The 27099-nt window shown below is 30.5% G+C and overlaps 2 protein-coding genes across 10 annotated transcripts in view; both read right to left on the reverse strand.

Moving 5' to 3' along the window:
• Positions 1-242: 242 nt before the first annotated feature.
• Positions 243-27099, reverse strand: part of Pkn (serine/threonine-protein kinase N) — an 82655-nt gene continuing 55798 nt past the window's right edge. For 3 of the 9 annotated variants that reach the window (XM_074118283.1, XM_074118281.1, XM_074118289.1), the window contains 16 exons: positions 16934-17247; positions 16668-16825; positions 16467-16554; positions 16003-16168; positions 15656-15851; positions 14607-14672; positions 13424-13632; positions 11627-11764; positions 10284-10427; positions 9444-9623; positions 9057-9208; positions 8680-8899; positions 8487-8594; positions 7596-7736; positions 5831-5851; positions 243-4258 (listed from right to left, as the gene is read on the reverse strand). In XM_074118283.1, the coding sequence (XP_073974384.1) occupies positions 4115-4258; positions 5831-5851; positions 7596-7736; positions 8487-8594; positions 8680-8899; positions 9057-9208; positions 9444-9623; positions 10284-10427; positions 11627-11764; positions 13424-13632; positions 14607-14672; positions 15656-15851; positions 16003-16168; positions 16467-16554; positions 16668-16825; positions 16934-17247 (2445 nt within the window). In that variant the 3' untranslated portion in view covers positions 243-4114. The remainder of the gene's footprint in view (positions 4259-5830; positions 5852-7595; positions 7737-8486; positions 8595-8679; positions 8900-9056; positions 9209-9443; positions 9624-10283; positions 10428-11626; positions 11765-13423; positions 13633-14606; positions 14673-15655; positions 15852-16002; positions 16169-16466; positions 16555-16667; positions 16826-16933; positions 17248-27099) is intronic. The other 6 variants (XM_074118286.1, XM_074118284.1, XM_074118287.1 and 3 more) reach the window with 5 other exon arrangements.
• On the reverse strand, positions 17266-27096 carry LOC141449155 (uncharacterized). The gene is made up of 2 exons (XM_074118295.1): positions 22220-27096; positions 17266-21583 (listed from the first exon to the last, which is right to left on the reverse strand). Exons 1-2 carry the CDS (start codon positions 22847-22849, stop codon positions 20510-20512), a joined length of 1704 nt encoding a protein of 567 aa, XP_073974396.1. The 5' UTR covers positions 22850-27096; the 3' UTR covers positions 17266-20509.

Raw genomic sequence — 27099 nt, forward strand, 5'->3', positions numbered from 1 at the left:
TATTTGAAAAAAAAATGGCTTTTGACAATTAGGGTTTGACTTTTCTTGGTGTGTATATTACGATATCATATTACTTAGAAAGAATCAAATGAGTTTCTAAAATTCCCGCTTGAAGAAAACTGAACCCCAAGCAAGCACCTCTTTCTAAATTCTTATACTTAATTCTTTTTTTACGTATCTATATTATTCATTTTGTAAGGTTGCTTCAGAATGGCAAGGGTAATATTTAGAAATAAAAGGACTTTTTAAAAAAATTATAACATTTATATATTTAAAATAATTTTGTCACTGCACACAATATTTAATCATTAAAAAATATAAGCAACATGATATTGTGGTAAAATTAATCTACGTTATTTAATCCATTTAGTTTAATTTATTATTTATTACATACACACACTGGGCTAACAATTTTGAAAAATTTACTTCAGAGAATATGCAACTTAAAAATTTGTTCACAGGTATGACAAATTATTGAAAAAGGCACACTATACACGTACCAAACTGATTATATTGAATTTTTAATAAATATTCACTCATTTTACTATGTACTAAAATAATTAGTTAATTAGTTTTAATATTAAATGTTACTTTGGCCACAATAATTATGACTCCTTTATAATCTAAAGTAAACCTTAATGATTCACAACACCAAAAAAAAAGTAATATTCTATATTTGTTTATTATCAATAAATTCATCAGTAGCAAGTCCATTATGAAATAGGCACTTCCCAACTGCTAGTGGCTTTCACAAAAACACACCACACAAAGTTTATGTGACCCACTATTATATTGTAAAAAATATTTACAGTTTGTTTTAAATTAGAAAATGAATGTTATTTACAAAAAATAGGTCCGTTAGACAATATAGAAAATACTATTATTTTAGTGTTTTATGTTTTACTAATTGGCCACAATTACTGTTGGAATTTTTTGATTTGTTTGATTTTAGAGGCTTTCAGTTCGTTTGATTAGTAAAAATAAAATATTATTTCCGAAGAGTTTTTTTGATTCACTTGTTTGTTTTATTTGAAAGGCAATATGTTGTAAAAGAAAGCCTTTTGAAAGTTTAATGGATGTGATCACGCAATTTCAATTTTTTTTTATTTCTAAATAAAATGAGTTTAAAGCTCCATTCAATATGAAATTATAAAATGAAAGAAGATTAAGCTTAAAGTAACTGGATAGGATTGCTTGAAATGGAGGAATCAGATAAAGAAATATATAAAGTTTATTAAGAAGCTAGGAAGGAATGTTCCTAACCAATAAAAAAAAAACCTGGCTACTTCCAGTTGGCTACGTCCACCAAGTAACTGTCCATCAGGGTGACCGCGGACAGGAGAGGACAGTAAACATTTTTCATAAATACCTTTCTTGAATACAATCCAAGGCTAAAACTGGGGATCCAAGTATACCTGTATACACTTTATGTTTTTATTGTTCAGGTCTCTAACAAAAGAAATCAAAATCTATTAAAAAAGTAATATTACAATTGTGATAAATTTAGGACTCGCAGGATTGAGGTTAAAGCTAGAAAAACTTCTCTTTAAGACAAAAGAAACGTAAGCTACTTGGAAAAATGCTGAAAAACTGTAAACAATGTTGTACGTAACATCCCTCATCTCCAGTGAAAGTGAAAACTAAACTATTAAAGAAAAAGAAGACATGTACTAAGCAAAAAGATATGTGAAACATTGGCTAAAACGTCTAAAATAGAGAATAATAGGAAAGTGCAGTATCCAAGTTAAACCAGTGACATCTAAATCTAAAGAACGTGTTTACATTTAGATTAAAGGAAAAGAAAGGATACCAGACCAAATTTTATTAAAAATAGCAATAGAAGTGGAATGTATGACTGACTGACTCACTTGAGCGAAATCTTTCACAAGGGAATATTTGAATTTCTAGCATGATGATGATGTCTGAGGTCCTGAAAGATTAAGGGTTTGTGATTTAGTTGAACTTAGATTTGTTTTATATAGTTACTCGTCAAAATTATAAAAATATTCTTTCGTAAGCCAAATCTTACTAAATTTTATTTAACTGCAACTACAGTTTCCACATCTTTATTATTTATTAAATCACTAGTTCTGAACGCTGAGATAGCCGGAAAATTTACTACTAAATGATCAGCATAAAAGGCACTTTGTTTTCAAGGCATCTACGAACTGGTTGCATCTGAACAAACAAACTTTTCGGTTATTAAAGGATACTAAAATTTTTGGATATGAAGCAATAAAGAAATACAGATTTTTTTTTTTTTTTACACACATTGCACATTACACATCAAAAATTGTATCAAACCTGATTTGGGACAAACAAACGAAGAAAGTTCAACATTTAGAATCCTAAATAACCTTATATTAAAATTTTGATGTGAAAGTAAAAGAATTCTTACTATAAAAAAGAAGAAAGCCTCAAAATTTAGGATTGCAGTTATTAAAATATTGGAAGAAAAAAGAAATCACAACCCTTTAAATAAATAAAAGATATAACATTACCGTTTATTATTAATTACAACGCTTATTATATATCCGCCAATTAAGACAATTGCTTTAAATGCTCCAATATATAAATATTTCATTAAGAGCCCAAAATATTTATTTGTTCTTGCAGTATTGATATTGATATTGCTTATTAAAATAAGTTTTAAAAATTTTTAGTTATACAAATAATGTATTTGTTAATTCAATATTAAAACCCATCCACTGTTATCAAAATGAACGACTAATCATAATGATAGTATCAAATAATAAGGGACAAAAACAATTATTATATACAATTCTTGTTTAATTAACTATTACAATAATATACACGACAATAGTACCCGATTACAATTAATTTAATTATTTATATATATAATATATTTACATAAATTAAAATTATTAAAATTCTATTTTCAAATATGATTATGTGAATATTGAATTAATAATAAGAATTAATGAATTTTTTTTTTTTACGTTACTATCTATACAAAAATAAAATAGTGAATAATAATTAATTATATATATATATTTAAAAATAATTATAGGCACTAGGATTTTATATAATGATTAAATAAAGGTTTTCCTTTTCTTGCTTTAATATAAATAGACAAATTTATCACAGTCATTTTGTTCTTTTGTTTTCTCGAGGGCTGGTTAATTTTCATTTAGTATTAAATAATCAATCATTGGGGAGAATTGCAGTTTTGAGCCTATTTTAGAAATACAATACCAATATGCTTAATACTACCAACTAAAATTATTAATAAAATTTATGAATTTAATGTGGTGTTTTGATGGAAGACTATTATAGATATATTTCAATAAACAAATTGTAACAAATTCGGGCATTCGTAAATTGTTTTTTTTTTCAGGTGCGCTTGTTATTTCTAATGATAATAGATAACAATTCAAAAGATTTATATTACAGGAACCAATTTATTACAATGGAAGTAAATGCTCAACTTGGAGAAATAGCTCCTAAGGAACATTTTAAGAGGCCACAGTTTAGAAATTGCCAAGCTTCTTAAGAACTTTTGATGAAAATTGAATAAAATTTCAAGAGAAATATAAAGATTGTCCAAGAATAATTTCGCAATTCTTTGATAGATTTAAGTTTTTTAAAGGATAGGATTAAAACAAAAAGAAATAAGTATCAAAGATAACTTGGTCCACAAAACTAATCATCAATTCCCTTCCGACAAATTTAAAATTTACAAGTTTTACAATTAACTGAATATTAATTATTATAAAAATTTAGTAAAGCTTTTGAAATATATATAATTTAATTTTTAAAACGGCAGCTTAAATTAATCGATTAATCACGACACGAGTAAGCGCTGAATAGTAACACACATTTCTGGGTAAAATATTCCCAATTTATTGAATAAATTACATTCCATTGAGTGGATCAATTAAACTAAACTAAGTTTAGTAAGAAAGTATGTTTTTCCTGCCCAACATTTGCCTATTACCTAGAACTAAAGACGGAATCTTAAAACATTATTAATATCCCCATTTAGCTTCTGGAATCATTCTCTCACCCACGCACTCTTTTTCTCTCTTGGTTAGAACTTTTTTCCAAAAAAATAAGAGAAGACCAAGTTACCTTTTAAGATACAAGAACAGTTTTAACACCAATCAGCCATATAAGTAAAATCTCTAAAAAAATCTTGTTCCAAATGAGTTAAAGGTCGAGGTTCCTTTGGAGGTGTTAATTGAGGTTTTTCTGACGTAAATTCTTCATCAAAATTGCTCACATCTTCAGTAGAAGACTATAAAAGAAGTAAAAATTACAGCAATTAATATTTCTAACTTATAATTTTATTAACACTTCTGTATATAACATATTTTCCGAACCTTTAGACAAATACTCATATATTTGTAAAGTTGAATTACTAAATCATAATGAATATTAAAGATTACTTTAGTAATCATTATTATTTTTTTAACTTATAATTTCGACCAAAATATATAATAATTATATTTTATATTTCAAATAAATATATTCGTAATTAGATATTCTTAGAAAACTAGTCCACCCATCAATAATCAATTTTTAAACAGACGTTTCGAGTATATTTGTTGTTATCAACGGTGCTAAAATATAGATAAAATAAACTTTAAATAATATTAATACAGGAAAAATAAATGCAACTAATTACGACTTAATAGTTTTCAACAATTTAAATACATTTCATTCTTAGTTTTAAGGAAATATTAACATCTAATCCTAAGAAAATGTTTATTGCTAAAGTCCTTTTTTAGATTTCATTTAATGGCCATTTTTTAAAATATACTTTGTGCAACCAATGAAGATTATAACTATTTAAAATCTTTTTTGTTAAATGTGAACTCCAAAACTTGTTTTTAGACAAACTGGTGTTATAGAGGAGAAAAATATTTTAATGTTTAGTTGGGCAAAATTCAGCGTAAAAGAAGCACAAATAATTTAGAGGTTAAGGCTCGCTCATTAATTTCATTACAAAGTCGTTAAATTAATTTCTTGCTTGAAACAATTTTTAAATAACCTCTTATTATACGCCATCGATCATAGTTTGATAAGAAAAGTTTAAATTAATATTATTATTTACTTTCTGATCAAAACATGAAGAGTAACCTTTCATCAAGAAAAACGAAATTCAAGTAGAAGAAATTCTTCTAAGACTTGGACTCTATGCACATTTGACGCCATGAAATATAGAGACATATGGGTGGGGGGGGGGGGGGGACAAGGTAAAACAAGGACTTCTATGATTTATACGGACAAGTGAACATCACACCAACGATCAAACTGCCAAAGCTTTGCAGATCTAGTCACGGGATGAGGTTGGCAAAATGCCCAAGAAAATCCTAGATGAAGGATGGTGGGAGAGGCAATGAGAGAAATCTTTAAGGGATGGTCACTGAGAGCAACCTTAACAAACAGGGACTTCTGGATTAGGCTCATTAGGAGGCCTGGACACTCTAAAGGTTGTAGAACAAATTAGATGGCGAATCTGCTTCCAATTCATTCTGATTAATGAGACTAAAATTACATCACATCATAATGGTGGAAACATAAGATTAACTGATTTGTTTTTAAATTAAGTTTGTATTTGAATGAAATTAATTAGAAAATCTGTATTTTGAAAATAATTATAACTATTTCCGAAACTCTGCATACAAAATGATTATCAACTAGTAACAAATTCTTCTAAGAAAATCAAATACGAAGAATATTGTACTTTTTGATTAAAAATATGTTTATTTATTAAAATCGCAGTTGAGGGTCGATAGTCCTAAAAATGACCCATCATCAAAATCATTTTAATGATCTGTAATTCTATTAAGTATAATATGCTCACCGGAAACCCCTTAGTCCAGTCCTAAGAAAATATTTATTTTAGCAAAATTAAAACTACTAAATAATAATATGAATTCAACTGCTTTGAAAATTGTTCTTTTTAACAAATGAAGATTTGTTTTTCAACATTAACACCAATGAGTTAGAGCAACATAACAATTTATGAACATTAAAAATACACTCACACAGACGTATACATATAATGTACACATTAAATATTTTATATATATGTATACATAAACTCACGATAGCTAGATTAAACTAAAAAATGTTCGTTTTTAATTAAGAATCCAAATTCAACGAACATAATTTTTCTTTGTTAAGTGGGAATGTATATTTTTCACGTCAGAAAAATTTCCTTAAATTTATTAAAGCAAAAAAGTTAAGACCAAGGAAGTGTGCCATCATGATAGACTAATTATCGTAGGATTACTTAAAAATCAAGATAAAATATTAAATCTTCATAATCTTTTTTCTCCCTTTCTTAACCTTATAACATTTCTAAATATAGATTTGGAGAATCAAACTGAAATAACATCTCTAGCTCAACTAAGGTAGGTAATACTAGATGCTTGGAAGTATTAGATGTCACGTGCTTTAGTATAGAGAAAAGAATTTTGGGAAATGTGGAATTAGAAAAACTTGTACCTACGAGGGAACATCTAGATCTGGTTCCTCGGTTTGAGGAGATTGCTCCTGGAATGTGCCAAACCTTTACTATCTAACATGTACTGACAAGACTGAAGGCATTACTATTATTTATAGAAAGGTGAGAAAACACTATAAATTAAGGGAAATTCAGGCTTTCAACCTCTAGACAGAGTTGTTGGGCATATAGAAATCTCTTATCTGGTCGGGTCAGCTCCATGGGCAACCTGACCAGGGTTCACTTCAAGTATACATTTATATAAATAAAAGTACCAATTACTGGAAAATATAAGGAAAGAGCTTACCCTTTTTTACTTGGGCATGGGTGGAATGTTCTTCAACTGGTTTCTTGCGCACTAAGGAGTTGTATGAAATGAGGGGGCAGATATAATTACAAAGAAAGCTACAGTTAACTCGCTGCCATTCCAGAGCTTCAGTACCTTCTCAAAGGTTCGGTACGAAAGCAGAAATAGAAAGAAAGTTGGAGCTGTACAGCGTATCGGAAGAGTTTTCTACCCACATTCACCGCCAGCGTACTGATTATTTGCCAATGGGATTTATGATGATACATATCTTTAGAGAGCTTGGAGAACAACGGAATTATTTCCATAGTTTTGGTCTTAAGTGCGAAGTGCTGTTGAAGATAATATCCTGCGGACCGGTTTTGGAACTACATCACATAAAAGTGCCGACATTGTGACAGACAGAAGAGCAAGCTAGTTAGCTATCATGAGAAGTAGAATAATCAGTTGGTTGTCACCAAGTGTAGTGCGAGATGAAAATACAAGTGAAGTCGAAATCTCGACCCAAATTGATTAATCTGCCTCAGATGATAGATTAAAGTCCGGAACCGGTCAGAATCTACTTTTCTCAAAACGGATACTTCTGGTGAAAATTCAATATAAAAAATCAGGAAGATTTTAAAACAAAGTTGGTCTGTAACTCGCTTCTGACGTCAGAAAAATTAAAATACATTCCATTAAATTTAGATTTATAAGTAAAAACTTAATTTCAGTTTTTCCTAACTAGTTTAGTTGCTTAGAAATATTTGATATCCAACACCCAAAACATAATATGAATACAAAATTAAATACAGTTACATAAATAAAAATACTTACCACAGTAGGAACAAAAGGAGGTTTTACTTTTCTCAATAACAGTTCGTCCCACTGGATGTTTCTAAAGAAAGCTTGTCTCTTTACATCTTCAGCATCTCTCTCGCTTGAACCTAATCGCCGCTCTGGATTCTTTCTCAACAACTGTTTTAACAGGGTTTTATTAATCCAAGAAATGAGGGTAAAAATATTCTTGTAGTATAAACTAATTGACATCTCATGTAAAGTAATGATTGCTATTGCAAATGTCAACAATGTCATATCGAAATAGTTATACACCATAAAGTTTACTCATCACAAGGCGAAGGAACCAGGGAATTTTCGAACATCCTACGCTGGTAGGGGAAGACTAAAATCCCTTTCATCATAGTCACTATCCCTTGAAGTCATTTTTAATCGGATGCTGGCACAAGATCTTTAAACTGCACTATCATTGTTATCCACAAGGATAGAGTCACCTCTGGTACTGTAAAGGACTGTGTGAGAGTAGTTGGAAATTAAGCCCCTGGGTGACCTACGTGACCCCTGAGTATCCACAGGAACTTTGCTATCGTTATTATACTGGCTAAAGCAGAAGATTAGAACAGACTGTTGCTCTATTAGTGTTAGCGGCAGATCTTCTGCTAGAAGAGCAGACGGACAGAATGCAATTTGCAATCACGTACAACAAAATTGAAGGGGGACCAGACCCCAATTCTAGGACAGTTACTTTTTTGGGGTTCGAAAACCTCTTTTAATAGGGCTAGTAATTCTTAGGTGCTACTACTCTGTGTGGCTGCCCCAAATTCACTCAAACCGCACATCGAGCCTCAATTTTTCAATGTTTCTGAGCTAATTTCTTCTCAATGTTATAATTCGTTTTATTAATGGACTGGAAATAATTAACAAACTTACTCTTCTCATGATGGCAATTGCTTCCAACGAGAGAAATCTAGGATACCTTACTTCATCATTAACAATAGAATCAAATACTTCTTCTTCATCATCTCCAGGAAATGGAGACTGTAATTCAAAACAATATAAATTTATAAAAACAAATTTTAAGTCTACAAGTAAGATGGCTAAAAATTTTAGAACTGAAACCTACCTCTCCCACCAGCATTTCAAATATTAAAACTCCAAGGCCCCACCAATCCACAGCTCTGGTGTATGAAGTCTCAGTGAGCACTTCGGGTGCTAAAAATTCTGGAGTTCCACAAAATGTTCCTGTTCTATCACCATATCCCATTCCTTCTTTACACAAACCAAAATCAGCTATTTTAACATAACCTTCTGTATCTAGTAGCAGATTATCCAATTTCAGATCTCTGAAATAAATATCCTTATGAGTGATGATGTACTATGGTAAGACTACTAAATACTAAGAATCCATCACCAATTATTATGTTTATGCTTTTTCAATAAACTTTTCTCTTTAAATTATAATTTACTTGTAAGACTTTTTTTCTTTTCCATTAAACTAACCTATATATGATGTTGCTCTCATGTAGATATTGCAAACCCAATACCACACACGCTGCGTAAAAAACTGCCCTGGGTTCTGTGAAAACATCAGCATGAATATGCATCATTAAGTCTCCTCCAGCTGCATATTCCATTACAAAACACACGTGGGCCTAACGAAAAAGAAAAAATGTATAGTTACAGTAACAACAAGCTTAGAATGAAAATGTTTTGAGTTACATTTCAAGTAAAAATGAGTGTAAGTAAAATAAATTAAAATTTGAATATTAATAACTAACTCATTTTTAAAAAATAAAAAATCATTAAGAAGAAATCAAATGAAAATATTTTTTACCTAATAAAAGAAAATTAACTTTTCTTTTAAAATTAAAATCTGTTAGAACTTACATCAGTTTGAAAACAAGCAAAAAGATTGACAAGAAAAGGATGTCTCATTGCATTAGCTACTTCGAATATTCTTTTCTCAGAGAGTAATGATTCAACTTCATCTCTTGCTATAATGTCTCCCTTCTTTAAAGCTTTAATAGCAAAATATTCTCCAGTATTTTTATACTGCGACAGGATTACCTACAAAGCAGAAAAGAAATAACAATGTAAATAAGTTGAAATCAAAAACTTATCAAAGCTAAACAAAAAAAAAAAACAAAAAATACACAGTTCTAATGTTCATTCGTATTTTTTGGATTAGTTGATCGTTCTGATAAAATTCTAAGATTGAAGAGAATTTCTCAAAAATAGCTCCTACGATTTTTTTGAACTTCGAATAGATCTCTTATTTAAATAATTTTTCTATGAAAATTCTGAGAAGTAGGGATAGAGTACGATTAAAAGTTTTATTTCAGAATAATTTATAGTTTTAAAATTTGGATGTGGGTAAATTTTTTTAATTTTAATTGAAGGACTTCCATCTACGATCAATGGCGTCCGAAGCCTTCAACGAGCAGTGGCTGTGGAGGATCCTAAAATAAAAAAAAATTGAAGGCTAGCACGTAAGGATTTAAACTCGGGTATTCCAGCTTACTTGTCCATCGCGCTACCAACTTGAATTAATCTCTTCCTAGTTAGTAAAAATTAAAAATGTTATTTAAGATTTAGATTTTGAAAAAAAATAAATAAAAACTTGGAGAATCGTAGTTAGAGCAAATCTAGTGAGTATTCTTGCCAGATCCCCCCCCCCTCACTTCCAGTACAAATTAAATGATTAAATCAGTAATGTATATTTGTTACCTTTCCAAAATGACCTCTTCCCAGAACACTTAATAGCCGGAAGTTTTCAATAGAAATGCCTGTGAACTGTGAGTGCCTTCTAGACTCGTAGGCGCTGTCTCTGTAATCTAGATTTCTAGGAGCCACTGGTCGCTCGTACTGAGGCTGAAACACCATTTTTGTAGTTAACAAGGCTAGTAATTCAATGAATCTCCTTCCACTTAATAAATGATAACAGCTTATCCTTAATCCTTACCACTTTGAAAGCAATGTACTTTGTAAAGCATTTTCTCCTAGTATTCTTAAAAAGATTAAAATAATAAGCCCACTGCACCATCATGTAAACTAAGACTAAAGATTTTATTTTTATCTTATGAAATACTTTCAATTTTACTTCAGAATAAACTATTAAAGAAAACTTAAATGAACATATTTCATACGTTTAAAATATTTTGAAAAAGTACACTATTTTAAACCAAGTTTTTGCTGAATTGTATTTGATTTAATCGGAGTCTTTTACATTTTACTAAATAAAAATTACAAAATGTGCATTTATTAAATTTTAGATGCTTTGTAATCAAATAATTAGACAAATAGAACAACAATTTCCCGCAGATTCCGAATAAAGTATTAAAGAACACTACCTGGCAGTCAAAACATGGTGATTCTAAAATTCGCAAAATCCAATTTTATCATTTCATTGCTCACCTTTGCCCAGAATCAACGTATGACCTGTCGACATTAGATCAATTGCTTTCAAGAAAATAGTTTCTATTGAATGTGTTCTAGCAAATCTTGATGGCTCAATCTTTTGTTTTTTCAAATTTCTTTTGAGAAAAATTAATACCGGAATTATAATTTGTAAAAAAAAAAAGATGCAGATGTGTTTAGATATACCTTAATATTGTGCTACAAAGTAGGATGCAGTTGATTAAAATCTAGCTCAAGCTGTTAACAACTCAATTACTTACTTTGCCAAAAATTCTCCATAATACAAGTCTAAATTTTTAAAGAAGAAATAATATTACTTGCTACTTTGTGTAACTAAATCCCGAAACATAAAAAAGAGAGAGGTAAAAATATGCAGATTAGTGCCGAGTAAATAACATGAATAAAGTGCATTTATTGCATTCTACACCATATTTTTTTTAAAAAATACTGAAAAGATATTTTTGTTTTATTATACTAAGAAGATATATATTATCTATTACATTAGTGTTTCTTTCGTTGGGAATAGGATATTGAACTTAAGTTTATTACCTTCACCTTAACCGTGTTGCTTCTTAACACATTCGTATTTACAAAACATCAAGCAATAATATACACAAACTTCCTGATAAGTAACAAAGAAACAGAAATAATACCTCGTCGTCATCATCGGCAGGGAATTCAATAAGTGGTGATGGTTGCAAAGATGCGGGTTGTGAAATAATAGTCCGTGGTGCTGGGACTGGTCTTTCTTCCTCTTGTAAGAAATCAAACTCCTTGAGAGCAGAGGCGAGCTGAAAACACATAACATGCTGCCTGTTGCTCTCCTTTCCGATATCGTGCATTCAAATATCGACACATCATCACGCGCAAACACACCTTCCAAGGATATCTTCCATTACCTTCCTTTGCTCTATCTTACGTTGTTGCTTGAGCTTTTTTTTTTTTTTACTACTAGCATTTTTTATTTTAAATTGCTTTACTTCACACCTTATGTTCTTTTAAATTTTGATAAAAACTGAAAGGTGTAAGCTTTGAAAAGTGAACTATCTTTTTTTAAATTTTTGGCTTGCATCATTCTGATGAACACTTCTTAAAATATAAGTCTGTAGACATCAATAAATTTGGAATATCTTTTTAAAATGCAAGGAGAAGGTTGACATTAAACAAGCCTTTACGATTTTTCTTGCATATTTTTACTGAGCAATTTTTTTAATTTTCTTTTTTCGTTAATGTTTATAATTTATTATTGACTATAATTTTGGCGTCTGCTTCAAGTTCATCATCAATTAAAAATAAAAAAAATCTGTCTGAATGATTGCTAAGCGGATTTGGTCCATAATTATCTGCTTTGTAAAATGGAAGTTACGTTAGGCAACGGTTTCTACTTTACAAGTTTTGGGCTGCTAACAATTATGCAGCATAGTTAAGTTTGTGATTCCTGGATATAAATGGATTATAGGAAATCTTCAACTTTTAAGAAAGAGAAGTTTTAGATTAATGGCATTTAAACCAAATATTTACAATAAAAGTTCCTGCAAGCAGTTTCAAACAAACGAGCAAACAAAAAAAATTAAAATAAGGTGCAATAATTCTTTCTCCTTTAAATGATTTCATGAATTACTGTACCTATTAATTTATCTTGAAAATAGTTTACTTGCTTTAGTGCAGTTTTCTAAAGGCCATATTTAATATAACACACTTGCAAAATTATTTTTTAAGTGCACGAATGTTTAAAACATCATAATAGTGCAGGTGATTTTCTTTTTAAAGAAATAAGGATACCAGAACCAAATAAAAAGGAAGATAATATGTACAGGTGTGTATGCGGGTAGTGTAAATATTTGGAAGTGCTTACTATTTACATGCTTTTATTTAAATTAAACTATCTCCTGCCATAAATTTAAATCTAATCTTAATAAAATAAACTTAAAAATTGTAGCTAATTGAAGCATAGATAAAGATTAATTAGCTTCTTATTGCTTGAAGCTACTAATTAAATAAATATTCCCCTCGCTTTCTTCATATGATTATTCCATATTATTAAATACAATAAATCAGTTGCTCAAAGCTCCCAACATCTGCTCCCAGTCTAGGATTCCACCGGCAAAACATGCTTTTTTCTGAACGTTTGTAAACTTGACACATAATTGCAAAACAAAACAAGACAAAAATCCCTTGGCAGTAAACTTACATTTTATAGCCAACTAGTTGGAATGTAAAGGAAGGAACTTGATCGATGATAAAAATGTATTTACACTTTATCGGAGGATGGAACAAATTAATTAAAAAATAAGTTAACTTGACCATACTTTTTTTACAAGGGATAAATGAAAGGAATTTGCTACCAACGTGCAACATTTTAAGCTTCACCTATCTTAAGAGTAGCTTAATCAGGTTATGTAATTAACAAAAAGTTAATTTTTTTGAATGTGCTCTTAATGATTGTTTACCTCGATATCAAGCCTAGGAGGTGGTGGAGGTGGAACAGTTGGTATTGCGGGTGGTCGTTTTTTAGCAGCTACTGATGAAGGTACTGGACTAGTATCTGGCGGTAAAGGAGGCAGTACTGCTACACCAAGTGGCCGAGCACCTCCTAAGCCACAGCCAGCTGGATCTGGTGTCTCTCCGGGTGGAGTTTCTTCTGTTTCGACAGGAGCCACTAAGTCAAAAAAATGAAAGTTTTATAATTATAAATTGAAAAGATGTGAACTGGAAAAAAAACACTAACACTAAAAATATTGTTTAACATAAATAATGCTCACGTATTAGGGAAACATAGCAACATGATTTCAGATTGAATAATTTTAGCTAGAAAAAAAAGATTAACCACCTCAATAGGTTTCTCTTGATATCGGTTATAAAAAATTGTACCCTAAAAAAAAATGTATATATATATCAAGTACTGTGCGGAAGTGCTGTACTTACTCTACCTGCATGCAATCAATAATATGTATATTAGTTCCCTTTTACAAACTCTAGCTCCCGAATTCGAGCTACTTTTAACATAGGTTTCTGATACATACTTGGATTATGTACTAAAATCTACCAAAAGCACCATCTCTTGTTAGGATATATTGTTTATTGGTATATTCGGACAAAAATAAAAGTAATTTGAATTTATAATAAAAGGACAATTAATAGTTTAACCCCCAAGCTGCTTTTTTTACATATAAAATAAATTAAGGATAAAAATCTATTTCCCAATAAAAATACTTTTTTCATTTTACATAATTTTCATAATATTAATATACGGTGAATTAATATATTACATATATGGTAAATGGGTTTTGAATACACGTTATAACTGTGCGGTAGGACAATTGTGTAAGGATAGTTGCTAAAAACTGCATACATAAAAAAGCTGTTTAAAAACATCCAGTTTTTACTGTTTTTTTTTCCTTTCCTAAAAGATAAACCTAGACAATAATCTAATGGTACTTTACCGATGTAATGATTCAAAGTTGTCCTATCCCTCTACTTTCTAGGTTTAAGACTCATTCTCATTTTAGGGTTTAATTTTTGCAAAGATAAAAAAAAAGTATTTTTCTCAGTAAATTTAAAGCAGGTGTAATTTAAAATGACTACTAAAAACAAATGGTGCACATAATTCACAATTAAGTAAACAGACCTTACCAAAATTATAGTTATTATTTCTGAATACTCTACGAGCTTTGAAATTATCACAGCAGAATGCTGTTCCTTTAGCAGCATGCAAATAATATATTTTAACGATATGTACATAACCAAAGTTACCAAATGACATGTCATGGCCAGTGGGTTTTATTTAATGTAATACTTTACAAGAATATTGTAGTTCCAATGAAGAAACAGCGGGGCACTCAATGCTTAAATTTCAGTGTTGTGAGACGGAAAATGATGAATTAAAAAAAAAGTCTGTAGAAATTGCATTGATAGAAGGCATGGATGCAGTCTTACAGCACTCAATAGTAAACCTTCTTTACTATATCCCACATTTAACACCAATTTAAGAGCCCATATGATGTCGCTTGATAAAGACAAAATAACCTTATATAAAAATCCCGCCTAGTATATTTGGGCTACGGTCTAAATGCTTTTTGATTTAACTTATCCCGTAGAAATATTTTATAATTTTTTCTTACAAAAAAATCCACTAATCAACGCCATAATCGGCTATAAGTTAATCAAAAAGAATTTTACTTCAATGAACGTTTTGGTCTTTTCGCAAAGTTCGAACTGCATAAACAAAACGAAATTAAAATTCTACAATAAAATATATTATTTATTTAAAACCAGAGGGTTTTATCGACTTTCATCCATTATCAGGGTTTGATTAATTAATTTGGTGCAGAAAACTCGACTTATCTAAAATTACGGACAAACCACATTTTAAATATTAACCAGGTTAATATTGAAATATCTAACCATAATAGAATAAAATCGAGCTTTAAATGTTTTAGCTATGAAACTACTGAATATTGGTTTAAGGGTTTTTCCCTTCTTTTCATCAAAAGTTCTATGAGGCAACATAAGTTAATACGGGAATACTATTCAAGGATGAAAATCCCTGAATCAAGCTTTGGGCCAAAGAAACATGTCCTTCTGTGCTGCTTACTAATGATTACTTAATTTTATGACAAGACAAAAGGACAGCTATTTAATAAATAAATATAATTAAGTATTATTAATAAATAAAACACTACCTGATGAGGGAGGACTCTCTGACTGAGCTCTAGTGGCCTGTATCGAAGGAGATGATCTCTTCAAAAGGCGTCCCCACGTTGCAACATTGATGTTCATCTGATTAGCTCTTGGGAAATTCTTTACTTGCTGTTTGAATATCTTTCTCTGCCTTTGTAACTTCGGCTTACGCGAAATCATTGGATTAAGGAACTTTATCTGAAACAAATAAAGTATTAATAAATGTAAAAAGGTTAGAATTAAGGGAAAAATAATACAACTTTATATTTAATTTGTTAAACATGCGATTAAAAGTCAATTTATCAGGCTATCCTTCCGAAAATTTAAAGCATACTATTTTTCAACTTACCTCAGCAAAGAGCAATCCTTGCGGTTCCAATTGTAACGCCATGCCGTGCCGAATATCATCTATAAATTCTTCCAACCGAAGGAACTTAACAGCACACAATGACCTCCAATCTCTCCAGAAAACACCTATTTCTAATTCGCGGGATTTATCTAGTTCTATTGAAAACCTTAAAAAAAAAGAAGCACTTCTGACCAATTCTTTCAAGACAATTCGTGTTTTAAGTTCGACATAAAAATGAAAAAGAAAATCTAGAAAAGTATATAATTAGCAGATATCAATATTTACATTTGAATCATAATAATATCTAATTGAGAAATCTTTCACATTATTATAACTTTATAAAATTATTAAACTATCTAAATTAACTATTTCAAACAACTTTATGTGAGCATTTATTTGAAGAAATATGCTCTTTACACATTCATGTATAGAACGTAAATACAATAAATAGACAGTTTTCAAACCTTTGATCCCAAGCTTGCTGCGAACAAGGCCTCCAACTTGTTTGGGCAACTGTCTGATTGTCCAATTTAATCACCGCCATAATTTCATCTGAACATAAACGAACATTTACAAAAAGACGAATCTGTCTATTACTAATAATTACTATTACTTTTTTCATTATAATACTATTACTAATTACTGAGCTATAAATGGTAACTTACTACTAATTTCATCTTTGACACTATAAGATTTACTGGAACTACGACCAGTAACACCTTTAACGAAAGATCGGAGATCTTGTCCAGGACTTGATGACGAATCTTTTTCTCTTCTAGATCTTCCAGGAACTTCTTCCAATAAATCCTGACATCCCATTAGCCTGAAAATTTATCCAAAAAATAATTGTTCCGCAAAGATATTGAATTAAGTCATTAAATGAATTGTTCAAAGATTTCTTTAAATAATAATATTAATAAGAGCAAATTACCTGACTTCTAATTTTCCTGTAACTTGAGCAGCGGCGGTTCTTCCAATTGGTGCGCCTAAATGATGGTAATGATGTGCGGATTGGGTGGCGCCAATGAGTAAAGGTCCTCTACTTCCTCCGCTTTGTTCTCTGCTGAATGGCTGCAAACTTGTGTAAGTTACTGACGCAACAGGACTAGCTGCTTGTACACTCTCTAGTTCGTGTTTCAACTGGGCAGCAGTGGTGGAATCTGGAGGTAATTCCTGTCGCCTTAGCTCTAAGGATTTACGTAGAAGGTCTAACTTCAGTGATGACTCGTACAATGATGTCTGGGCCTTTACAACGTTATGTATACAAAGTTATTAATCGAATAAATTATTAAATTTTTATTAATTATTAAAAATCAAAGCTACGCAAAAAACAAAAATCTGGTTCAATCTACGGCCAAAATTTTAACTACTTTATGAAGAAAGCATAAAAATAAGAACAAATGAATGCTTTTTATACATTTTTTAATTACTACAGAAAACACCGAAAGAATTCACAATTACTATCTTTAAAGCCAACTTTTCTGTTACAACCAATAACTTTCAAATTTCCTAATCAAAACTGCCCTAATGACGGTTTTCGGGGTTATATAATTTCTACTTCTTAGCTAAGTTATACTCAATACTGCAATAACTTTCATTCGTCTATAATTTAGTTTTCATTAATTTTTAGATAATAAGATAATCAATCCTTAGACGTCAATAAAAGGGTGGTAAAAATGCTCATTCGATATCCTAATTTCTAAGGATTGAAAGAATACAATACGAGCCATTTTAGGCCTTTTGGATAAGGTCAAAGTGTAGTATCACAATAAAAACTCAAATAAAATAATAACCCTCAATATTTTAACAATAATCGCTCAATATTTTTTTGTTTTTTTGAATTAGGCTTCTCTGCCAATTTTCGAAGAAAGCTTAAATTAAACTTTGACAAAATTGGTTAAATTTTAAAATTACGAAAAAAAATATAAACTTTACTGCCACAATGAGTTTTAAAGAGTGGTACCAAAAAGCCCACCAAAAGAAGGTACACCTGGGATCAAGCTTAAAGTTGCAAAAGAGAGTACAACCACTCACTTGCATAAAACTTCTTGTTAATCTTCAATTTTTTTTTTACGTCGTTAATAAGTGAAGAATATGTATAGACGATATCCTGGCCAGCGAGTGTAGGACACCTGTGAGAATGCTGAGAAGGTAGATTTGGGAATGACGGAATAGAAGTTTTCACTATGAGGATGGGTACTGTTCCGTTCCAATTGAAATCCTATTAAGCAGAAGTTTATTTGGAAAGATTATGTTTCTTGCCGACATGCTCTCTATGGATAACTTGATCAATGGGATAACCTTGCCGATTTAACAGTGAGAGAGCATACTTAGGTAAATATCTTTATTCCTCAGGGGATTGCTTAAATTGAGAGGAGAATCATTAAAAATAAGCTGTACATTTCTGTCTGTATTCAGGAATGTTAGTTTTGTAACAATATGGTAAAAATAATAATAATAATAATTTATTTCACTTATATCGGTTTGCTCAGTATTGAGTTTGACTTTTGGCTAAAGGTTTCTCTCTTTTGATTACTTTTTAAGTGCCCTTAATAGCTTAAACTGACATCTTATTATGATATATAAAGATACATGGAATTGTGAAATACTATTTTAAAAACGTTTATTTAGTTAAATAGTATCTGCTATCCTCATCAATTCGTAAAATAAATATGTAATTTGACATTATTTAAATTGTTAGTTAATTCTGGACGCTGTAGAACTCTCTTTCTTTAATTTTGTTTACAATTTATAAATTATTTTTTTATTTTAAATTATAAAATTTAAGAATAAGATCAAATTCTAGCAGACGGATATATCCATACACAATAAAGTTTTATTTTTTCTTTCTTGATTTTTTTTTTTAATTACTTTAGCAAATAACGTTTCATTCATTCAATTTTAAACTCAATTACAATGGCTAATTTCAACTTAAAACTTTTAGCGGTGTTGTGTTTTTGTATAAATAAAAAGTATTCAGGGGATAGCAGATTTCCTTTAAAGTTATCTTATTTAAGAGGGGGTTACGCCTTTGGCAAAGGAATGCATACACAACTTAATAACAACACTTGGCATGTAACCAAAAGAAAGAGAGGTAATAAAATAAGAAGAATGAAAATGAAACCCTTGTATAACATAAAGTTTCTGTTGATCGTATTTCTTTTTAAACAAATTGCTTTTGCTGATAATATTTATTTATTAATATTTTTCATTGTACTCTATAATTAGGAGGGAATCAACAAACTAGTTTCCACAAAGCTTAGATTTTTTTCCATTCTAAGTTTAAGTGGATTTGATACATTTTTATTCGGTTCTGGAAACTTTAAAAAAAAATAAATAAATAAAATAAAAGTCATTTTAAATAAAGTTCAACAAGTCTAATAACAATTTTATTCGCAAATGCGTTTACAACATTATTAACAATAATAGTAAGGGTAATAAGGAACTTTGTCTTTAAAATTATTTCGTTATGGACACTTGGTGAAGCAGTCTTATTAGCAATAAAAGAAACACTACCATTATCACTAACATTTCTTTATACTATTTATATATATTTCCATTCATTTATAATAAAAGTGTATTACTTAAGTTAATTATGAATAAAAAGCAAAATGATTGCACTCTTAAATTCATATATAGTAATCATTATACAAATAAATCGCATTTGCCACCTTTTTAATTACATAAATTAAATTTAAAATTATTGAAAAAATATAAAAGATCCAACTTTTATGGAACAAATGTACGAAAAATAAAATATACACAATAAATTCTCATATACTATATGAGATAATTTCATATAATTTAATATATTTTTTAATATAATTTAACTAATTAATATAGTAAAACAGGAATCTGATATACTTTAAAAAACACATAAGGTCACAGAAAGCTGCACTGTCTTCTATTTCAAATTTGCATCGAGCTTCCAGAACGATCATTTCTTTGGGAATCAAGAAGAGGTACTATTACAAAAAATAATAAATAAATAATTGTTCATTAAAAAAAATAAAATAAGCTAAAGCCATAACAAAAATATTAATGTTTATTGAGCAGTTTTTATCAAATAGCTGATATTTGGCAATCAAGTTAAGTGAATTCGAGAGAACTTGAAGAAATGCTCCAAATTAGTTTTTGGCATAAATGCCATACTTTATGAACCTATTTCAATTTTAAATATATATAAATAAAACAAAAAAAAAATTAAGCATTCGAGCTTCGCACACATTTCTTGTTATAACACTTTCACAGGAACATTAGATTACAATTTTGGTACAATAACCTCCTGTCCAATAATAATGTTGAATTCCTGAGTCAGTTTTTCTAATTTAAAAAAAGAAAAATAAGAAAAAAAGAGAAACCGACGAAAAAGTCCGCTGTTATTTATTTTCTCTTCAAAATTGATCGAATAAAAAAAAATTCGGCTAAAGTCCTTGTTAACATATCCCGACAATCCTTCCGTTTTTCACTTAATTAAAGAAAATATTGAGCATTATCTATTAAATAATTAACTTTCAAGAGGTCTATCACCTAAAGACCTGGTTCTATTTCTGTAGCAAACATGTTCGAAATAGTATTTGCATGTGTCGCATGAACAATCAGGATTCTTCGATGGACCAATATGATGGCCAGGTCTTCTTAGTGAACCAACTGTTGGACCAAATCGTGCCGCTTTTATATTATGTTCAAAAATAGATGGTGGCGAATAAGGCATTTTTCTAGCTGATTCTCTTTTATACCTTAACGACATGGAAGCTTCAGAATCAGATAAGGAACCTGATTTTTTTATCGCAGGCGGTAGTTTTGCTAGATTATCGGTAGTATTGGATGTTCTACGGACGGTATTTTCCCTTCGTACATTGCTCTGTTTTGAGCTTGATTGTTCTTGGTGACCGAAGCTCCAAGCAAGACCTTCTTCACTGTCGTCTGATGAAGAACTACTTGAATCGTCATCGTCGTTATCATCTTTAGATTTAGTTCCTGGTTTTGGTCGGGCAGGGGGACTACACCACAACTTTTCCTTTTCTCGAATTCTTAATCTGTCAAAAGAATTTTCGTAATCAAAACTGTCACATTTTAACAAGCTGCGGGTGGATTCCAAATCAGTATCTTTCCAAGAAGTGGCAGTTGAAGAATGATTAGTATTTGTCGTACGTAAAGAAGACACAGTACTTCCACTGGCTAGACTTCGGTGTGACACTAGAGAACTTCTGGGTGAAGGATAAGAAGTACTTATAGTAGACCCACTGGCTCCAGCATCCCCACCTAATGTACTACCATCGATTGTACTATTGCTTAAAACTCGCCTTTTTTGTTTCATTAATGCATGAGGTAATGAATCACTATTTGCTCTAGTATGAACTATTCTAGCTTTAGTACTCTCAAACACTGTCTGTGGTGTAGACGTAGTCTCTTCTTCTGACGATGTACTACCACTTGATTCATCGGAACCGGTACAATATACATCTATGTGAACTGTTCTTGGTTGTTTCTTACTATCACTGCTACTCGCAGTGGATTTATTAGCTGTAGGAGAACGGGCCTTTACTCTTGCAGGTGATCTTACCAAAGGTCGGCTGCTCTACAAAGGAAAACAATTCATAATTCAAACATCATTATGCTTAAAACGTTTGGAACCTTAAATAATCACATTTTTTTTTCAAAACTATGTTCATAACCAAAGTATGAAATAATGAAGAAGTATTAAGGTAATTGTCTTGTAAATAATTTTCCCGCATATAAAGAACATTTATATTTAATATATTTATATTTTGAAAAATATAAATACATGGTTTTGTTCTCGACCACTTACTTGGAAAGAGATTTTTTTTTAGAATCTGGAGAGTGGTTTCAATTGTTCAGACAAAAATTTAAAACTTAATAATAATTTATAATTGGAAAGGTTTCTCTCCAGAAAACTATCTACTGAAGTATCCATGATTAAAAAAATGTTCAACAGAAGAAGGAAGAATTTGCGCATAATTCCTGTAAAATAGTGTCCTACGTATTTTAGAAGACTAATATTTCACATTTTAGCAAAGAAAATGGAAAAAAGACAATTACTGTATAAAGCCTGAATTTATACACATTCTGCATCAATTCGCGACAACATAAATGATTATTCCTCACAATAAGACAAATGAAAATAGCTAACAGTGTGATTATACTTTAGGTTCACTTTACAACGCAATAAATAAATATTTATAAAAATACTTACTTTTGGTTTACTTAACTGTGTTTGTACCACTTGGGGGACTTGAGTGGTTGATGTTTGAGAAGCAGCATCTCTGTAAACAGGAATGTTTGCAGCAGTAGTTGGAGGTGTTTGTTTAGGCGGCTGTACAGGAATATGAGTCGGAGGATGATGATGGAATTGGGGTTGATAACCTGGTGGCGGGCCTGCGGGAGGTTTTGGTGCATCGTGTTGGTGTTGACATACATGCTGCTGTTGGGTAACTGATGAAGTTTGAGATGGAGGGCACACAGGTGAAGCTTCGAAGGGAACTTCGGCGCAAGTCAGAGTTACTGTGTGATGTCCGGCCACAGTTACAGAACATGTTGCCCGTGCTCCAGTTAAAGCTGCACCAGGGCCTACATTACCACTTGTACAACTTCTTGGACTCATTACCCTTTCGCTGCTATAACCTGAATCGGCCGTACACCTGTGCTGATGTTGCTGACTAGAACCATCGTGTGTTGTGAGCACTATGTTACCAGCTTGAGGCGTAAAAGTAAGTTGGGCATGCACTGACCATTCTTCTACGGGTGGTGCATTCCCTGTTGCAGCAGCATTGCCACTGTTTGCTGCTCCTCCACAAGGCCATTCCTTGCCACTAGACATTTTCATCTGTTTTTTGTGCACATCTTCACATACATCTTGCAATCTTTACACTATTCATTAGTAACTCTCGATTATACCAATTCACTTTAACGGATAATATCCAAAATATAGATAATACAATTAACGTGAAAACATTTAATTAAACAATGTATAAAAGCTGATCTGGCAGCACCGTAGTAAGGAAGACTGGCCTCTTCTCAGGGCTGCCATCTACAACATATAATGCCCCCGCACGTAAGCCCCCTTCCACAGTGCCAACAGTTAAACAATTAAAATCGTTGTTTAATTGTAAGATTGGCATAACTTTTTAGCCATAACATTAAATTTTAGTACTTATTAAAACTGTTTATAATTTATATTGGTTTAGAAATCAAGCAAAATCGTGGATACTAGCTTATTTAAATTCACAACTTTCACAAAACAGAGTGGCTCACTTAATAACTTTGCACTAGTTCTTCAAAACAATAAATTAAATATATAAATTTAATTTCTCCTAGTATCTGATGCGGATGACAAAAAGTGTAGTCAACAAAAATAACTAGTTAAGAAATAAAAGTTGAAATTAAAAACCGTTAAAATGATTATTTTAATTAAAAAAATCTCACAGTTACACTATACATATATATTTAGATGTAGGTCACAAAAAATAAGAATCAATCAGGTTGGTAAAATGTTTAATGTAATTACTTGGGAAATAGAAACAGTGGGAAATCCCCCGAAAGTGAACTGACCCGGGATTTGTTTGGGCAGTACTCCAACTATAGGATCTATTTCTGTATACTCAGTCGCCATAGCTCCCCTCAGCATTCCGAAGAGTCCCCGCCCTAATACACCAGCTGGGCCATTCACCACAAAAACATATGAACCCACACATATGCGAACTAGAAAGAATAGTAATTTTAAGTTCTAAAAAGTTTAACGTCAACGCAAAAAAAAAAGTATCTGAAACCTAGTTTCTATCTGTAAAGATTTCTTACAAATAAATCTGTGAATGTAAACATTAATGAATGCAAAGTTAAACGAGTTCAAACTAAAAGCGTATCTTATAGTTCTTCGCGAAAAACCAAATTTTCCAAGAAAAATGTTTCATATGAAAGCGAAATAGTGGGTAAACAGTACTTGCGGTCATAATTTTAAGGCAATCGTTGGACCAATTAATCGTTAATCATCGACATCATAAATAAGACATCGTTAATAAGAACAAAAAATTATTCGAAGTCGCCTCGTTGGCATCAAAAACGTGAAAATAATATCAAAATGGAATACCAATTTCGAACATCATGAAATTTTAAAAATAAATAAATGTTTGAACTTACTAGACTTTTTACAAACATACGTATATACTCGTAGTTTTTATTCTGCAAGTATATTTAAGAACAAGATTCCTAAAAACAAAATTTTATTTTATTCGCATTTGATTGTAAATAACCTGTTTTTAGATGGAAAAGGCTTAAAAGCTTAATCTTGCTGACTACCAAAATAACTTACTACAAACATTACCATTAAGATTTTTTTCCCCCTAAGTTAATTTAATACTTACTGTTAGTACTTATTTAATAGTAATACTGTTCTTCAATATATAATGATTTAACTACCCTCAATGGTTTGGTAAATTTAATTTTAATTTCTTCGCGCAAACTCTCATTAATGATTTATTCATTAATTTATAAGTGCATCTGTTTTTAAAAAGTACAAGTCAGTCAAGTTGATCCGAAGTGAGTTTGAAAAAATAATAAATAAATAAATATGTATAAAATTAATTTAATGAACCGAAAAGTTTAAAAATTCACAAATGTTCTTTAAATGTGCTTTCTTTATTCACATTAGTGTATGTTATTTCAGGCATGATATAACATTTCTCTGAATGTACCCAGTATTTTCCTTATCTCTCAACGTCCCTCGGTTATTTTATGGCCTAATGAGGCACCTACACAATAATTATAATCTTATGATTTGTATTAGGAAAAAAAAAATTCTGATAAAAGACTAGCGAATGGCACTGAACCACAAAAACCTATCTAAATGATACTTCCTTGTAGTAAGTGAATCGAGAGAAAAATTCCTGTTATTTAAATATTATACAATCTTTTCTTATTTTATCAAAGTAATTTGGGAATTATGTAGAACTATTGCTAAACGAGCAAACAATCGACAATCGCTCTACAAAAATGTTTTTGTTCAAAAACTATCTGCAATATCCACTTGTGGTGATCAATGGCAACCATTGATCCAACCAATTTAATTACTTTTTCGCCTTATTCGTACTTAATAAGAGAGGACTCATTTAAAAATAACAATAATTACAAAAAATACTGCAACCATGTTAACCAGAAATAGAGGATGGTTTTTGTTCAGAAGGTGCTGCTTAGATTTCTTTCTGCAAAGAGTCATTGATGGCAGGAGTTACAGCTGTAAAGGAACACTGATCGGAGAAGGCTGAGCACTGAGAATGTCATGAGGACAGTCTGTCTTTCATAAAAAATAACAAATTTTAAATAGGTAATCAAAAATTAAGAAAATTCTTGAGAAGCCAATGAAAAATCTGCATTGGAAATTCAAAAAGTTAAAATAAGAAATTAATCAAAATCAGAGAAAAGAATTTATCGCAACCTGTAAGGGAGGAAAGAAATATAGAATTTAGAAAACAAATATTTAAATATTTTTAGATGCAACAATAAGGAAAGATGGCAATTTGATAAGTAAAAAAATGGTCTGAACAATTCCCTGATTATTTTTTGCTGACGTTACTAATTGTCTGTAGAGATATTTTCTATTAAAAATTTAGCAATATTCTGTCATAAAAATAAGTAGATTAACGATCAGCATCATTCACATCCTTTCAAAAAATCATTTTCGTAAAAACATTCAAAATTGGGAAGAATTTATAAGACCAGTTTTCTATCAGAAAGTAAAAAAAATAACCTTCTTCATATCTCCTCTTCAAGCTTGCTAATGGCTAACTAAATCCCATCAACAATTAGCAAATTTCCCAGAGAATCTATTAAATGACAAGTTTATGTCGGTGCTGTTCAACAATCTAAGTTTTAAGCAAAATAATCACAGACTTCTTAAAGTAATTCTATAAAAAAGTTGGAAAATTACTAAGGAACGCGAATAATGAATGATTATACTGTAGTGAGTACGTTTATTAAAATGATGTCAATTGGAGAAAGATTATGTAATGCCATTTTTAGGTGTAGAAGGATGTATACATTACTTTTGCAGTTTGGTTATTGAAGGATAATCTTTTTTATATTTTGCATTAGTGAAGTATACCACTTCTTCAAACAACCCAAAAAATGCAAATAAAGAACTGAATAATTAAATTAAATTTACTCTGTTATAGCAATAAAACTCAATAATAATCATTAACTGTTATCATCACCATCTTAACCATGATGGCAATTTTTAATTAATCATTGCCTTTACGGATATTGAAAATAAATGTTTCCTGGTAAGCACGAATAGATCTAACCTATTCTATTTCCAACGAAAATAATTGGTAAACAACTTAGACAAAGCTTCAACTTTTAAGGCTTAAATTTTTTTTCCACCGGTTTATTCGGTGGTATTATGATCCAAGAAGCGTCAGTTTATCTATTTTTTTAAAACTATTTTCGGGTTTACGATATGTATTGTTTATTTTGTATGTTTACCTATAGGCTCAGAGCTTTGTTTTCTCCCCTAAGGCTTTAATTTTTAAAATAAGTTTTAGTCCATTCATTTAATGGCGTTCTATTACAAAAATTATCCAAAAACCTCTAAGATGCTTCTATCCTTTCGTTTCAAAGTAGAAAATATTATTTCCAGAAATGACCTAATTTGGTAGTTGGACGTAGAACTCGCCTGAAAAAATAGGCATTACTTTACTGTATTAACAAATAATGATGATTGAGCAACAGTTGCACATTCTTATTTAAAATTCCACAATTACTTAGTTCAATTGATTAAAAGAAGAATTTGCCATTCGTTTCAGGACTGATATGTTGCTTTTTTTGTGATGCTGAATAGAAGTCATTCTAATTTGTTGATAACATAAGTATTTCACATGATTTCGAAATATTATTTATATTATTTGAAGCAAATGAAAAAAAGATGAAGATTTCCGACGAAAAGAGAAGATGATCCATTATTTGGAAGTACCCAAGATAAGTTGGCTTTCAAAAAGATAAAACTATGAATGAAGAACGGTAACTTTAACTTTTTCTCCTTCTTAATATGAAGAAAACTGTTGCAGAAAGAATGTTAGATAATCT

This window comes from Rhodnius prolixus, unplaced genomic scaffold (assembly GCF_049639745.1).
Source record: "Rhodnius prolixus isolate KJV_2025 unplaced genomic scaffold, Rpr scaffold_2, whole genome shotgun sequence".
NCBI lineage: Eukaryota > Metazoa > Arthropoda > Insecta > Hemiptera > Reduviidae > Rhodnius > Rhodnius prolixus.

Bases quoted from the DNA above. Each gene is read 5' to 3' on its own strand.
- LOC141449155 (XM_074118295.1), bottom strand. From the start codon at position 22,849: ATGAAAATGTCTAGTGGCAAGGAATGGCCTTGTGGAGGAGCAGCAAAC. The intron at 21,584-22,219 runs GTAAGTATTTTT...TTTCCTTTGTAG, and splicing joins CACAGTTAAGTAAACCAAAA to AGCAGCCGACCTTTGGTAAG.